We start from the raw sequence: 16,629 nt of genomic DNA, 5'->3' as shown, positions 1-16,629 counted from the left end.
TACGACTTCATAACTCCATTTAATTTGGGTGAAACTCAAGTTCTATCGTTACGGTACATTATTAAAAATTTCAATAATGAAATCCTGTACTAGACCAAATCTATACATCTGGAGTTTTTTTGAAAAGGTCCAATAAACCAAATTTCCAGTTTTTGCTTTTTGGGTGTTTTTGAAACCGCCTTGAGTCAGGGGTATTAGAAAACACCCAAAAAGCAAAAACTAAAAATTTGGTTTATTGTGTGTGTGTGTGTGTGTGTGTGTGTGCAACCAACCAAACGGGACCACGCGGTCGCTTCTTACAAATTGAGTTGTTTCCATGTATTTTTAGATCTTCATTCTATACATACAAATAACTCGCATAGGCATTTGGAAGGTGTTAGCTCTGCCGAGCTTTGGTGACCCATTTCTACGCTGGCTAGCCGAGCGCGAGGTTCCTCAGCTTTTATCGACAAGCCCCGCCCTGAAGAACGTTTGCACCAATCGGGTTCAAACGTTATTTAGAACTTCCGAACCCTTGTCAAATGGAAAAGGACCCAGCGCGTATATAGTTTGATAGTAACAGTATTCCTAATTCCAGGCGTCGTTCACCAAGCCGTGATGGCCTTGTGGTTAGCATTTTTGCTTACCAATCCAAAGGACGGGGGATCGAACCCCGACTCGGGCGACTTTGATTTTTCGTTCATGTTCAGTGTTTCAAGATTAATATTTCCTATACTTTCTCGTTGGGAGCAGATGGGAATCGAACCCAGGACCATTCGCTTAGAAAGCGAACACCGTAACCAGTCAGCCACGGCCGCTCCAAAACTAAAAATTTGGTTTATTGGACCTTTTAAAAAAAACTCCAGACATGTTTTTTTTTGCTGATAAAAAATCAGAAACAACAAACTAGACCTAGCCCGAACCCTGAAAACATCGAAAAAGCCGCTCCACCAAGGCAGGGAGCAGAGCACACACACACATGTCAAGTGAACGGATAATGACTTATTATTGGTTCGGTGTACGATTTTTTTAACCCCCGCCCAAACTGTTGCTTGCTTGCTTGCGTGTCGCCATAGGACGGAAGTCCAGTCAATTCGATTATGGGCTGGGACCAAGAGAGGCCATAAAACCGTCCCGTTTTTCGAAGCGTTGCTGCGCCGGAGTTCTCCGCGATCGATTGGAGTTTCTGTCGTAAGTGGAATCAGATTACCCACGAGCAACAACAACAACAACGAAAAAGAGGTTGCCAAATTGGAGCTGTTAAAAAAGGTCACACGACGACGAACATGTGTTCGGGGGCCAGTTAACCAGTTTCTGCAGCGTTGGCCTCCAAGCTGGCACGCCAGTGTCAATGAATCATAATTGCGAAAGTAAATAATGCCGTACTGCCGCGCTCGCCGCGGCGTTCCGATATTGATAGCGTTTGATACATCTCGAGATTCGGATATTTACTCGTTCATTAATACTCTTTCTTTTCTTCCTCTTGCAGATGCTGGTTTTCACAACTTTATCGGACTGAATAGTGGCGGCCGCGGCGAGAGAGATCGCGTTCAAGTTGATTGATTTGGCGTATTATTGGCCGAGCGCGCGCGTAAATGCAGGCTGCCGTGGCGAGGAGTTCACAGCATTTAGAGGCGTCCAGCAGGGGAGGAAGTCAACCGACGACGATGCGCGCCGCCAAGTGAGAGCGCGCGCGGTCTCTTTGTGATAGGCCTGAACGGAGTTTGTGCTCAAAAGGATTTAGGAGTAAAACGAAAAAAAACGGAGGACGGCGCTATGACGAGTATTACCTACAAAACGACAACGACGACCGGGGGCGATGCGAACTGCATTGCCGCGGTGGCCTCGTCTTCCTCATCGGCTGCGGTGGCCGCCGTGTCGCTCATGTCGGACAAATCGATAACGGTGACGCCGTCGAGTGCGTTGCTGGCGGCTGCGGCGGCGGCGGCGGTCCACCAGAACAACAACTATCAGAGCAATAGCAGTAGCAGTAGTCTGTACAATAACGACAACAATAGCAATAGTAGCAACAAGGCACAGTCGAGCGACAAGCTCAGCAGTAGCAGTAGCAGCGGGGTTGGGAGTGGGGCGAGTGGAACCGGCGAGGAGTACGAGCGGGCCAAGTACAAGACGCCGCAGGAAGTGATGATGCTGTACATGGACAAGCTGACGCAGTACGAGCATCACGAGATTTACCAGTACCCGAAGATCTACTTTATCGGAGCGAACGCCAAAAAGCGGAGGGGCATCAGCAACTCGGAGTACGACAACGAGCAGGGTTCGTACATCCATATCGCGCACGACCACATCGCGTACCGGTACGAGGTGCTGAAGATCATCGGCAAGGGTAGCTTTGGCCAGGTGGTGAAAGCGTACGACCACAAAAACCACCAGCACGTGGCGCTCAAGATGGTGCGCAACGAGAAGCGCTTCCACCGGCAGGCCCAGGAGGAGATCCGGATCCTGAAGCACCTGCGGGCGCAGGACCGAATGAACTCGATGAACATCATCCACATGTACGACTACTTTGTCTTTCGGAACCACATGTGCATCACGTTCGAGCTGCTGTACATCAACCTGTACGAGCTGATCAAGAAGAACAAATTCCAGGGCTTCAGCATACAGCTGGTGCGAAAGTTTGCTCATTCCCTCCTCAAATGTTTAGATGCGCTCTATAAGCATAAGATTATACATTGTGATATGAAGCCGGAGAACGTACTGCTGAAACAGCAGGGCCGCTCCGGCATCAAAGTGATCGATTTCGGCTCGTCGTGCTTCGAAAACCAACGGGTCTACACCTACATCCAGTCGCGGTTCTACCGGGCGCCCGAGGTCATCCTCGGCGCAAAGTACGACATGGCGATAGACATGTGGTCGCTCGGCTGCATCCTGGCGGAACTTTTCACTGGGTTTGCGTTGCTCCCCGGCGAGGACGAAGCGGACCAGCTCGCCTGTATCATCGAACTGATTGGCATGCCGCCCAAGAAGATCCTCGAAAACTCGAAGCGAGCGAAGAACTTCATCTCCGCAAAAGGCTACCCGCGGTATTGTAACGTGAAAACGCTCGAAGACGGCACCACCGTGCTAACGGGTGGCTTCTCCCGGCGGGGTAAGCTCCGCGGACCACCCGGATCTCGTAGTTTGGTAAAGGCGCTGAACGGCTGTGACGACCCGCTCTTCCTGAACTTTATCGAACGCTGCCTCCGGTGGGACCCCGCGCTCCGGATGACGCCCGAAACGGCCCTCAACCACTTTTGGTTCCGTCGCCTTCTGCCCCCTCCCCGAACGTGGCCACCATCACCACCACCAGCAGCCCCTCCACGTCCAACAACTGTCAAAGCAGCCATATAAACAAGGTCGTGCACGCCGTTCCCTTCTCGTACGCGTACGCCTCGGACCAGCAGCAGGCCTCCTCGCTGGTCACAACCACCACGTGCAATTCGCTGGTGGCGTCCCACCACGGCAACTCCAGCTCGCTCCAGTCCCTGCAGTCGGCTTCGCTCACCTCGTCCGCCATCAGCATTCCAGCGGTCAGCGGCAGCGTGGGTGGTGCCATCGGTGGAACCCTCGGCCGGTCCGCCGCCACCACCATCATCGATATTCCGTACAACCCAAACGACAAGAAAAGACTTATCAACACCTCCCCGCAGGCGGCATCCTCGCTGACCTCGAACCCCGGACTGGCAACTTCCTTCGTAGACTACGGTAAGTTTAGTTAATTCCCGCGGGAACCGGCGGCAGCGACGTTGTCGTCGTCGTTGGTCGTCCGATCGTCCGTGCTGCTGCTGCGCGCTAACGCTGAGGGTCATCATTCTCATCGCACCACCACCACCACAACAACTCACACGGCTGCTAGTTGCTCTTCGGTGTCCTACCTGTAACACAAACTTAAAACCTATTTTCGTTTTCCTACCTAAGTCATGTTCGTGTAATATCTATCTGTTTAATATTTCGGAAAGTTTAAAATTGTACCAATCTACTAAAACATCATACTCTGCAAACGTTTCCCGCTCTCATTTCAATTGTGACGACTACCACTACCACAACTGTGTCATTGTTTCTAATCACGTGAGAATGCACCACCTCTCCGCCACTACCAAGCTAATCGAATGTCACTAAACAAAATGTCCGTTGTCCTTTGGGTGCTTAATTAATTCTTTACCTAATTTTGACGGTAATTCCATGATGATAACATGACATTTATGTTTATCATTTTGAGGAGTCGAAAATGACATCTATACCAAACTTTGTTATTGAGAAGCTCAGATTGATTGTTGAATAACACAGACAAATAACTGAAAATGCAATGGGAATAACAGTAAAATAACATGTTTTGATACTGTAAAAACAAATCAATGGCATTAATGCTATCCAATTGTTATTGCAAGATGCAAACAAGTTATTTCCGTGTTATTAACCTGTAATTTAAATAATAAATCCGATTTTCCCTCCCGGGCAGACGGTAATAACAAAATTCATGCCATTTCAATAACAAATACTGTTCAAAAAACAGAAAGTGTTATGGAATCTTCTTGAAAATTCCATTTTTGCAAAAAATTGTTATTGGTCTGATATTGGTTGAAAGCCAAAACATCTTGGGGATAACATTTTTTGTTATGGAAGAATACCGCCTATTGTTATTGGGATGATCGCATTAGTTGTTAAAATAACAAAAAATGATAACAAAAGATTTGTTCGAAGAATAACTAAAAAAATTGTAAGTCTGTTATTACAATAACAATCCAATAACAAAAAAATCTTAACGACGAATAGCAAATCTTGTTATAAATAACACGAAATGTTATTGGCCTAGTATTTTCAAATATCAAAAAATGTTATTCCCAAGTTATTTCCGTCTGCTCGGGCAATACTTAATTTGATGGCAGTAAACGCTTCAGTTTCGTCAAGGTATGATAGATTTGGGCTCCTTGAACACGCTCCAGCCAACAAAATTAAATTTTAGTGAGTTTCCTGTCAATAAATTACATTTTAAATTCCGGGTATCAATGTTATGGAATCCTTTAAAGCTACCATGCTTTAACCCAACAGATTAACATGGGTGCGCATGATTGCTAAAGATGATTCCATAACATGTATACCCGAAATTTCGTTGAATCGTTGAACGCAACAAAACTAAGAAGTTTTTGTGCTCCGGGACCCTTTTTGATGAGATATTTTAATTCCATAGATGCCCTGGACACTGTTGAAAGATTTTTAAAAGTTCTTTAAAATAAATCGATAAATTTAGATTGAATTGTCAAAACAACCTATCCCTCATGGGTTTCCTATGCAGATAGGAGCTTTTGAAAATTTAATCTTGAAATCTAAAAAAAATATTTCGATTATAATCCAACTTTTTTTTTAAATAATTTTTATTTCAATTTATTAATTTAAATTTTTAAATTTAATACTGTACTGAACACTAGTTTCATAAATAAATTTAAGTGGTTTTCAATATTTGTAAACATAAATAGTACTTGTTCGGCAACTGGGCATTGCTGTTGTTGCTTTCAACTAAGCGCTCGATTACTGATCTGTAGGACAGTTAGCCGAACAAAATGAGAAACTAAATCTTTTTTTTTTTATTTCATGTCATAGCAAATTAAAATTTTAAGAGTGTAATCTGGAAAAATAACTGAGTTTAATTATTTTTTTATACAAAACTACATATTATGCGTTGATGGTCCCCACGTCATCTTTCGCCCAGTTTCCAAATAAGTACTGTATTTGAACATTTATTAAAAAGTCTTGATAAGGCCGTTGCTATTTTTTTCAAAGTTTATGCAACAGCTAATACTTGCAAATATTTGTTTGCGTGATCGCAGCATCCTTATTTAAGCCCTTCCGCTCAGAGCAAAATCGATATTTTTTATGTTTTTCTATATAACTTGTAACTGGATCGTCCAAATTTGATAAAATTTTGATGGTCATAAGTTGACATTCTTTATAAACAAATGCAGGTTGAAGCAAGTTGAAAAAACGTATGGTTGCAGAGAAATTTTATTTTGAACACAAAAAATAGTGGTGCTCTGGAGTAACCATGGGCGTTAGAGGGTTAACCAGGCCAGGCCTACTACGTAAAGTTAACCGCAAAGCTGTGTCCATGAAATGAGTTGAGTATAATTACTGTAAACTTACTTTGTTTTGCATTTTATAAACTTAAATTTGATTTAATCAATTATAAAGCTGGTTTATTTCTGTATTTACTGAATTGCTACTTGAAAAATAAACATTTTTCCAATTTTAACTATCCCTGTTGATTGTGCCCTAAAAAAATTATTAAATATGTCTATGTCTTTTCTGTAACAACAAACAACTGTTCAATCATTTCACCAGCTATCGCTGTATGTGTGTGTCCGTTTCTAATGCACGAGTCATCACTAACACTAACACACGCTTTTTGAGAATATACGTTTAACTTGAAGTGATATTTACAACTTAAAAATTTCCCTTTTTTATTCTCCCAAAGTGGTCGTCATCGAGTGATTTGAGAGGTGGTGAAACGTTTGCCGACGATGATACCTTTTTCGTTTCGCTGCCCTAAAGTATAAAAACAAAAACTGACAAACTTTATAAGTAGTAAAAATAGTAACAAATTGTTATACTATTGCGCACTAAAGACACCCTTACACGTACACTCACAAAAAAATCATTAAACCAAGAAAGCAGATAATCAAAATTGTATAGAAAGGCACCCACACGAAAAGAAAAAAAAGTAGGCAAAGTTTGTAGAACACGAGAGGACAAGAAGCATGAAACGAATAGAAAATTTGTTGTGTAAGAAGCAGTTTTAGTAGGTTCAGCAGCATGACGACGATCGATGAGATCGATGCATCTTATTGAAAGTGAATTAAGCTAACGTAAATAAAGGTGAAGAAAAACAAGGAGGAGAAGAAGTTTAGCAAAGTAAGTAAAACAAAAAAGGCGAAAACACACTCATTAACTGATAGGGAAGAGCTATGCGACTAGCGGCAGTAAATAAATTTATACTATTTGAGGATTATTCTGTAATTTAATTTGCTCTAGTGGTTAGGTAATCAATTAGCAAAATGTGAAGGATGGATGGCAGGAGCGACACACTGAACAAAAACACACAACACAGGCACACGATTAGAACTTATGACGGCGAACTTTTTCTGTTTCCGGTTGGATTTTACTGCATGTGACGACGACGACGGATGAGAGCAAAAGTTGTAAAATTTATAACTTTGTTGAGATAGTGATTGATCCCCCCCTCCCTTTTTTTGAAAAACGACTAGCGAAATACAACAAATAATGCATGAATTAGCGAGAAATAAAAACAATTCACCTGAAGAGAAGAGTGTGTGCGCGTGAGCTGTGACTGAAATAAAAATCCAACTTGATTTTATGTTTCTCGTTGTACGATTCCGCATAAGGAAGACAAAAACAAAATCACACAATGAAACACAAACACAAGCGCTAAAATAGATAATGGAAAAGTAAACAAATAATAATCGATTGAGATAGTGTAATCCAGCAAAGACACAAACTGTTTAGTAGTGGCAACAAAAAAAAACAAAATAATCGTTTATAAAAAAATATAAAAAATAAAAAATCATTGTTAGAATGAACAATTGCGAGGAAACAACAACAAAAAATAAGGCTGTTAAATGCGCGCATATCGATTGCAATTACAAATAGAGAGAAACGTACAGAAAACAAGAAAAAAAAATCAAGCTGCAAATTGTTTCGAACTTATTTTGGGCATGATTGCGTGTTTTAGAAGAAAATGACTGAAATTTAAAACACACACACGAACAAGAGAAAAAAACTGCATTCATTTAAGTGTGTACTGCCGACTTCACCCGGTCTGTGTTTTTTTTTCCACGAGGCTTTTTACCCACCACCCTCACCTTTTTTTCGCGGGTTCAGTTTCTGGGTTTGTGTTCTGTTCTGCTGCTCTCTCTTAAACGTGTAAGGAAGAAAACTATTCAAGTATATGTCGATGTAAGTGTAATTAGTCAAATCCCAGGTGCTGAACTGAAAAGAGCAGGTTTTCTTTGACACAATTCCAACCCGCAGAACTCAATTTTGTCCTCGCTGTGTGGCTTGCTGGTCAACGTTTGTAGTGAATGAAATAATGCAGAAAAAATCGTGTTTAAATGGACATTTTTATCTAACTTACCGGCAAAACAAATAACAAAACACACAGACACAAAAACACACAGACACAAAAACACACATTATTAGAAAATATTATGCAACGGATACAAAGAACATGTTGTGAGAATAAATTTTAGGGAATTCTTGATACTTATATTTCGAGGGGACAAACGATAGAGAGTATAACATGCCTTTAATGATAGAGAAACAAATTACAAAACAAAAAAACGAGACAAACAAACATGTATCAGCCGTTTCCAACCTTCACAGCATTCGGCCGAGGACTGGTGCAAAGTTAGTTTTATAATTCCACGTAATTTTCTTACCCGTAATAGAATAATACTTTTTCTTAACGCTTTTAAAAGAAAGTTTTAAAAATCATTCTTACAATGTATCTTGCCATTTTACTCTGAAATACATAAAAGCCAGTGAACACGCTCACCGTTTACCCAGCTCAATTCGTTCAAATTTGCACCAGTCCGGAAGCGATTTGTACAACAACTAACACAAACATCCCCACTTTTGACCGACCGCGACTGACCGCCGCCGCCACCATTTGAGTCTTCAGCTTACGATAGTTTCCATTTTTCGATTTTCCGTAATTTTGCGCATTTAAAAAACTATTTTCACGCATGTCATCAAAACTAAAACTAAAATCATGTCGAATAAAAAAAAGTAGTTCTTTAGCGAACACAATAAACGTGCAGGAAGAAAATGTCACACACACGAGAAACGTAAGACACAAAGTAAATTAAATTACAAACAAAACCAGTAAAATTAAGCGAAACAAACTGCCAATAAATAAGGAGAACACTCACTCACTCACAAAAAATCATTCTTTCACGTGAAATCGGGAAAATCAACGCGCATTCATTTTTCACTAATCGTGTCGAGCATTTCATGTGATCTAGGGGGCGATTTCGCTCGGTGTATTTCAGATGGCGTGGAGAGCATTTTTTGTCGCTCTCTTTTAACGTCATAATATGAGAGAGCACAGGTTCAGAGAAGCCTTTTGGAGAGAGAAGAGAAAAAGGGGATTGCGACCAAAATGACAGATTTTTGTCTCGCAAATTTTAGAGTTTGATTTGAAAAGATAAATTTTTCTCAACAGAATAGTATTTCTGTTTTTTGCAAGCTTTTTTACGAAAGAGAACAGCGAGAAAAAGAGTGCAGAGCGCTTGTGGCAGAGTTCGTGAATATTTTACAGAGATTTTCTCTCTTTCTCTTTTCCACTCCTTTCATTGCTAACCCTCGTCGTAAGATTCTGTGTTTGAATGTATTAGTGAGATCTGAATATTTTCCGAAAATCAATCTTCTATTCTTAATATCATCGATATCTCACGAAAGAGAGAGTTAAGTTGTTCGTTCTCTTTTTCACTCAGTGAGTGTTTAGTGCAACTTTTTTGTGTTGATTCGTCCTAAGCTTGACAGCATTTTTTGCGGCGTATTAAATTCGCGTGTAATTCCATGAATGGGATCGAAATTGCTCTTGAAAAACACGAAAATCATTCATTGAACTTTCATTCTACCGATATCTCACAGAAGAGATAAAATCGCGATTTTTTTAAGCTTTGGAGAAGATTATACCATTTTGCACGATTTGTTTTGTTTTTGCGATGAATTGAACCGTCTGAATCACATTTTAGTATTTTTTTTTTGCAAATTTCTTTTTATATTTTTGAATGTGAAGCTTCTAGAAAAAATTACGTCACACTCTCTCACTCTCTCCTCCACTCTCTTTCTCTGGCTATGTCAAATCGTATTCTCGTTTTTTCGCAATTTTTTTTCTCTCTGAAGCAATAGTTGCGAGAAATAGAAAATAAAAATACTTTCTGAACATTATATTTCAAACGGAATCAAAAATTAGACAAAAGTACATATTTTTTAATTCAAGTATTTTTCGCTCAAAAATCAGTAAGCTTAATAAAGTAATTTTGAAAAATAAATTAATTCTTTGAAAAGACTAGAGCCTTTGAAAAGCCTCTGTCAGCGAACAAACCAGAAAGATTTCCAGTGTTTCTTAATAGGTCCTGTAAACATCTAAAAAACAATCGATTATAGGACCTTTTTTTTTTAAAAAAAAAACTGTTGATTTGCTCATTCGAATCTTGCTTATTCGAATTGCACTCAAACGTCAAGCTTTACATGTCATTCATTCGAATAAGTGAATTTCGAATAGCAAATTTTCATTGACGTCGTCGTCCTTATAAGACTCTTGAAAATGGAACGAAAAGCACTCTCCGACATAATTTCATTCCTGTCCCTCTCTCTTTCTTTTCTCTCTTCCAATTTCTTTCTCTTGTATTATTTTGTATGTGAGAGAAGAAGAGACAACATTAATCTCTTACAAAAGAGAATAATAAGACAAGAGAATAACATGTTGAAGAGCACGGTAATGCAATTTAATCGTAGAGAGTTAAGGAGGTATTAGACTATAACAAACAATCAAACAAATTCGCACTCTTTTTTGTTCGACAATTTGTCGGCAAACTCGCAACAAAGCAAAATGTTTGTTTGTCGTCATAGTCTAACAACTCCTTTAATCGCCGAAACAACATCATTTAAAACAGTGTTCTTCAACCGGTGAGAAAATTCCCCCTGGGGGAAATTTGACCATTGTGGGGTTTTTTGGCTGTTTAATTTTTTCTTTAGACATTTGCATTCCATTGACCATGAGCAGGTTATGAAAAATTGTTAAAACAAATAGCTGAGAATTTGTTCTTTTTATGCCCCAAGAGTAGAAAAATATTTTGCAATGAAAATTTTTATCATTCTACATGTATTAAAGTCAAAATTATATTTTTTGTGAATTGATACTAAATTTATAATTAAAGGGGGAATGAAGGTCTTCAAAATAATCCAAGGGGGGAATCGGTCGAAAAAGGTTGAGAACCGCTGATTTAAAATGATTGTGGAATGGCAGATACACTAATTCTAAAATCATTTTTTAATTAGATAAAGAATGAAAAAAAAAATCTCCTTCACAATCGCTTTGTTTAACTTTTCTTCTTTTGTTTTTTTTTATTTTCAAAAATAAATTGTTTACCAAATATTGTTTTCTGTTCACAAATTTTCGAATTTATCTGATAAATTCTTAGAATTTCATTAAAAAATGCTGTTAATGCCATTTGAAATACATCGATTTCCAAATTGTTGACAAAGCTAGTTTTTCGCAACGAGTCACAACCATACTATCATAGATTTCCCCAATTATAGTAAAACAATGTCAGAGGCCTCCGCACACACACACAACACAAACTCACATCTAATCCCTTTAACGAAATAAGTAAACAACAATTGTAAAACCATCAAAAACGGGATAGTTGAAATAGTCTAGAAATTCTAATCATCGTGAAAACTCAGAACTCTCACAACTACACCCAGACTCACAGTTTAGAAAGGTCACTCACACTCACAACACACCTAACCATAGTTGTACTACTACTCCACTTGTATACAATCAATTTTTATAATACATAGTACTGAATAGAACAATTTCTCGCTAAAACTTTGAGCAAACTCAACGAACCATAACAGCTGTAGAAAAAAAAAACAACTTAAAACCTACCTTCCTCTCCGTTGGACAAAGTTAAAGACACAACCAAACACAAAAAAAAAAAACAAACAAACAAAAGGGGAACACATTTCCGTTTCTATTTTGGCAACAACAACAAAAAAAAATATGACCAAATAAACCTACACTGCTAGTTTCGTCCTTTTTCCTCGTACTCTGTCTGCATCTTGTGTCGGGATGCTGTCGCACATCCTCTTTCGATTGCAATTGCATTTTCTTGTCTTGCCTTTTCTTTCTCACCCATCATCCTTTGTAAATTATTCCACACACACTCACAGAATAGTCTAGCCCTAAGTTTCCGGATGAATTTATAAAAGAAAAGCTTTCAATTCAATTTCATGAAACGATACTAAAATCATACACAGACACACATGTTGAAATTGTGAGGAAAAACATAACAAATGGACTGTATTACTAGTAAAAAAAGTGGTAAAAATATGAACAAATCATAAATATTTGTAGATAAGTGAAAAAAGAAAAAAAAGATTCACACACGCAAAACTAAAAACACTGAAAAAAAATCGAAGTTAGATCAATGCAAGGCAAAATTAAACTTCCAAAAAAAAAAGCTGTTAGAACCCACACACAAAAACCCACCACCCCATTTTAGGAGTGGTGGAGCTGGAGCAAGTGTTTTGTTGTTTGCTTCCCATTTTTTATATTGCCCTTCAACGCGCGCGTTAGGCCTTGGTGCAAGGCACACAAAACATCCTTGTTCCTTTTTGTCAACTCAACTTATCACTCAAAACTCACACCCCCTGTACAAAGTTGTTCCGTTGAAAGTGTTTTTCGATTTCTTTTTTTTTCGTTTTTTTGCAAACTATGAACGGTAATCAATGAAAATGTGTGTAATCGACAAATTTATTAGAAAAAAAAACAATACTCAGCGGAAGTTACGTACGACCCCATCCCCTTAAGAAGATTGAAAACCTTCCTGTTGGAAAAAAGTAAGCAAATCAAATCCATACCATTCAATCCAAATGATAGCGAAAATTATTAATGCACGCGCAGCTGAGAGGGTACACGCTGCAAGTGACTTGTGTAAAAGTAATTTAAAACAAAATTTAAGGGAAATACAAAAAAGAAAAAAAAAACTAGTGGAATGGTAACCATTTGAAATGAACCACAAAGAAGCACACACACCCACACGCATACACGCGCGTAAACGATTGTGTGGACCACAATTATGATTACTATTATTATTGGAACAAGCAAAAAAAGTACATTATACAGCCAAGAAAAAAATATTGGACACATAAAAAACACACACAGACACACACAAGCGCGCGCGAGCATACTTATATATCCGTTATTGCGAGTGCAAACGAAAATTAAGAAAATAATAAGAAAGAAAGAAGAAGCATTGTAAAAGTTTTTCTTTTGAGCAAAAAAGAAAAAGATAAAATGTGAAGAAATTAAGGCAAAAAAAACCTATATTATAAGTGAAAACTAAAGTATGTATAGAGAAAATTATATGTCGGATGAAAACAATGAAAAATCGTTGAAGGAAAAAAAAAAACGAACGCTTTCGAGCGGTGTTTTTTGTTCATTGGTATCCGAAAATGTGTCCCTGGTAAAATGTGGAGAAAATATGTCGCTTAGCTTCAGTGATTGGACGAGATTTAGTGCTTTCAATTTGGTATGATCGTTGAAAATCTCAAAACTTCTTGGACTTCATTGCCCTCTGCCTCATGTTTGCGAGAATGCTGGAGGAATTATGGAGCTCCCGTTTGACAAGTAAGTATATTTTTTTATTATAGTTGCAAATTGGGTTTTAAAAGTAAAAAAAAAAGTTTCATGTGACTTAGTTGAAAAAATATGATCAAATTTGGTCGTATTTTTAACTGATATCCCCTAATTTCCACGTCAAAACCCACTGAGACTTTTGGCTCGATCTTCAACTCAATTCAGGCTCGATCTCGAGACTCGAGCCAAAATTCTCAATGGGAATAAGTATATAATATTTTTTTTATGTCCCAGATTGTAATGCAACTTAACAGCTAATGGTTTGAGTTTGTATTAGCAAATGTGAAAAAAAACTATTTTAAAAAACCTAATAAGAAGCGATAGAAGAATCATCATCCAAAGAAAATCTTTGAACGTTCATCAAGAGAAAAAATCCGAAGGGAGCATTGCTCTCCTCTCTCGCGCACGAAAGATCGGTAAAAGGAATCTAAAAAAATCATCATCTTGATTATTCAGCGGAACACCTTTTTCACTACTAAACTTGCAAGTATAACGTCACACGTTGAAAAATGACCTGTCACTTTTTAAAGATGGACAATGTGCGTAAACAAAGCAACATAAATAATGTTAAGTGGTGCTGACAAGGAAATCCACAAAAAATCATCAACAGATTGATTTTCTTGGAGAAGTTCGGGAGCGATTTTTTTTTTGCGTGATTTGCCTCTTCTCTCATTCGCGGGCGAAGAAAGATCGCAAGCGAAAATGTTTTTTTTTTTGCGATTATTCCATCCCTGAGGGCCTCTAATTATCCTGGAAAACGGGATTTTTTTTCTATAACGGGACTTCCCGGGATCTAGGGTGATTTTTGAAATGGTAATGAAATGATTTTTCAATACATTTGTTCAGTTTTTAATGCTGGAAGTTATAGAATTGAATTTTGTCCACTTAATTAAACTTTGGATTTTAAATCAACAGATTTTTTTTATCTAATGTGACTCAAGTTTCGTATAAAAATATATTTGTTTTCATCATCTTTTATATGACTAGGAAAACAAAAACATAACAATATTTATTATGTCTTTGATAACGCTTGAAAAAGAAAAGAAACGGAAACAAAAAAAAAATACATTCAATAAATGTTAAACAAAAATGTTAATAAAAGTTTGATTTTTTTGTCTAACATTTTTTCAAATTAACTTTTATCTCCATCTCCTTAAACTAAGAAAAAATACCAAAAATCAAGCAAATAAAAATGAGTTGTTTTCATGATGTTATAAAAAGTTTTTTAAGATTTAGTTTACGAAAAGTGTCATGATTTCCTCTATGAAAACGGAAACAAATTGCATTTTCGAATTCTTTTTACAATTTTCCATTAGGCCGATGCAAATATTTAAAAAAGTTTTTGTCCCTCGGCCCTGTCCGAGCAAAAAAATAAAAAAATATAAAAATTTAAATAACAAGCCATAGTCTTCACATTTAAATGAAAAAAGTGTTTTAAAATGCATTTTACACTAGTTCAGTTGTTTTGCAATCATTAGTTTTCAAAAAATCTAAGATCTGACAAAAACAAAAATTGTATCGAAAAAAAAGATTTTGCATCGAAAATTTTCAAAAAATCTTAAGATTTTTTAATAAACCCAAACATGCTAAAAATGATTTTAAACGCAGAAGAATGTATTTTAATTTGATTTCAGCTGGTTGCACTTGAATTTTCATTGAAATTTTGAAGTTTATTGTAAAAATATTTTTGCCCCTGATTTTCGGGCAAATTTTGAAGGGGGTGACAAAAACTTTTAAAAATATTTGTACCAGCCTTAACGATGCACATCAATCAGAGCTTTTGCACCAAGATTTCGATACAGATATTTTAGTATTTTCAAAACTACGGGCACTATCGATATAATTTTTATTCATCCTCTAATGTACGATCTACAAAGCGATTTACAACAAAATTTGCCTGTTTTTACAATCAGATTTTTGCAGGATTGGGTCCGTAAGTTTGACAAAATTGGAATAAGAAGACAACAACTTACTTGGTTGCTGTGCACCCTTAAAAGCTAAAAAATAGTTTCTTAACTAAAAGTTTTAAGTGTGAGTAAAAAACTTTTCCAGATCATCTTTGAATTTATAGGCCGTTTCGGTAGAAGAAATTTCAATGTTCAATGCAGATTTTTTTAATCATGCTAATTTTTTTTGTGGGAAAAAACTTTTTTCTAGAGATTTTTTTTGCAAACATTATACGATTTTTGTAACTACCCTCAAATATTCAGATGTGATTTTTTTCTAAATAAAACATATAATTATTACAGGGTGGCCACTCAAGTCGGGAAATCGGGAAAGTCGGGAAAAAGTAGGGAATTCGCCAAAATCCGCCAGAAATCGGGAAAAAGTCGGGAATTTATGATTGTTTGTCAAAAAGTCGGGAGAAGTCGGGAGTTACAAGCATGCTTGATTGAAATAGTAGTTTAAGCAACAAGTTGCAAAAAGAGGATTTTTTCAGCACGAGCCGTACATTTATCCAACGAGGTTCACCGAGTTCGATAAATACGAAGAGTGCTGAAAAAATCACGTTTTGCAACGAGTTTCATACAACATTTTTTGCAATTCCAAAAAGCACATACTGAGTTAAATTTTATGTCAAATTTTCATGTATTTTGTCAATAAATTGTTTAAATCAAAAAAAAATTTTGAAAAGTGTTACTTTTTGAAACAAGTGCTGAAAAGTCCAACTTTTCAGCACCCATTTGAGTACTGAAAAGTAGAACTTTTCAGCATTTATTTTGAAAAGTGTTGCTATTCGATTCTGTTATTTTTGGTACAGAAAAGTAGGCTATTTCGTCGTTCAAGAATGACAGGAAAAGTAAGTAGTTTCACGACGGAATTGCAAAATAGTAGTTTATGCAACAAGTTGCAAAAAGAGGATTTTTTCAGCACGAGTCGTACATTTATCCAACGAGGTTCACCGAGTTGGATAAATACGAAGAGTGCTGAAAAAATCAAGTTTTGCAACGAGTTCCATACAACATTTTTTGCAATTCCAAAAAACACACACTGAGTGAAATTTTATGTCAAATTTTCATGTATTTTGTCAATAAATCGTTTAAATCAAAAAAATGTTGAAAAGTGTTACTTTTCAAAACAAGTGCTGAAAAGTGTTGCTATTCGATTCTGTTATTTTTGGTACAGAAAAGTAGGCTATTTCGTCGTTCAAGAATGACAGCAAAAGTAAGTAGTTTCACGACGGAATTGCAAAAATTAATTTTTTA

The 16,629-nt window shown here is 37.3% G+C and overlaps 1 protein-coding gene across 1 annotated transcript in view; it reads left to right on the top strand.

Annotated features, from left to right (window-relative positions):
* LOC6047972 (dual specificity tyrosine-phosphorylation-regulated kinase 2) overlaps positions 1–7,725 on the top strand; it is a 61,763-nt gene extending 54,038 nt beyond the window's left edge. The window contains 3 exon segments of the mRNA XM_038257597.1: positions 1,469–3,256; positions 3,259–3,684; positions 6,449–7,725. Coding sequence (XP_038113525.1) covers positions 1,756–3,256; positions 3,259–3,684; positions 6,449–6,465 — 1,944 coding nt within the window. The 5' untranslated portion in view covers positions 1,469–1,755 and the 3' untranslated portion in view covers positions 6,466–7,725.
* Positions 7,726–16,629: the final 8,904 nt, after the last annotated feature.

The sequence above is a fragment of the Culex quinquefasciatus genome, chromosome 2, assembly GCF_015732765.1.
Source record: "Culex quinquefasciatus strain JHB chromosome 2, VPISU_Cqui_1.0_pri_paternal, whole genome shotgun sequence".
Classification (NCBI taxonomy): domain Eukaryota; kingdom Metazoa; phylum Arthropoda; class Insecta; order Diptera; family Culicidae; genus Culex; species Culex quinquefasciatus.
The sequence above is the reverse complement of the archived record's forward strand: the minus strand, read 5'-3'. Positions and strand labels throughout refer to the sequence as shown.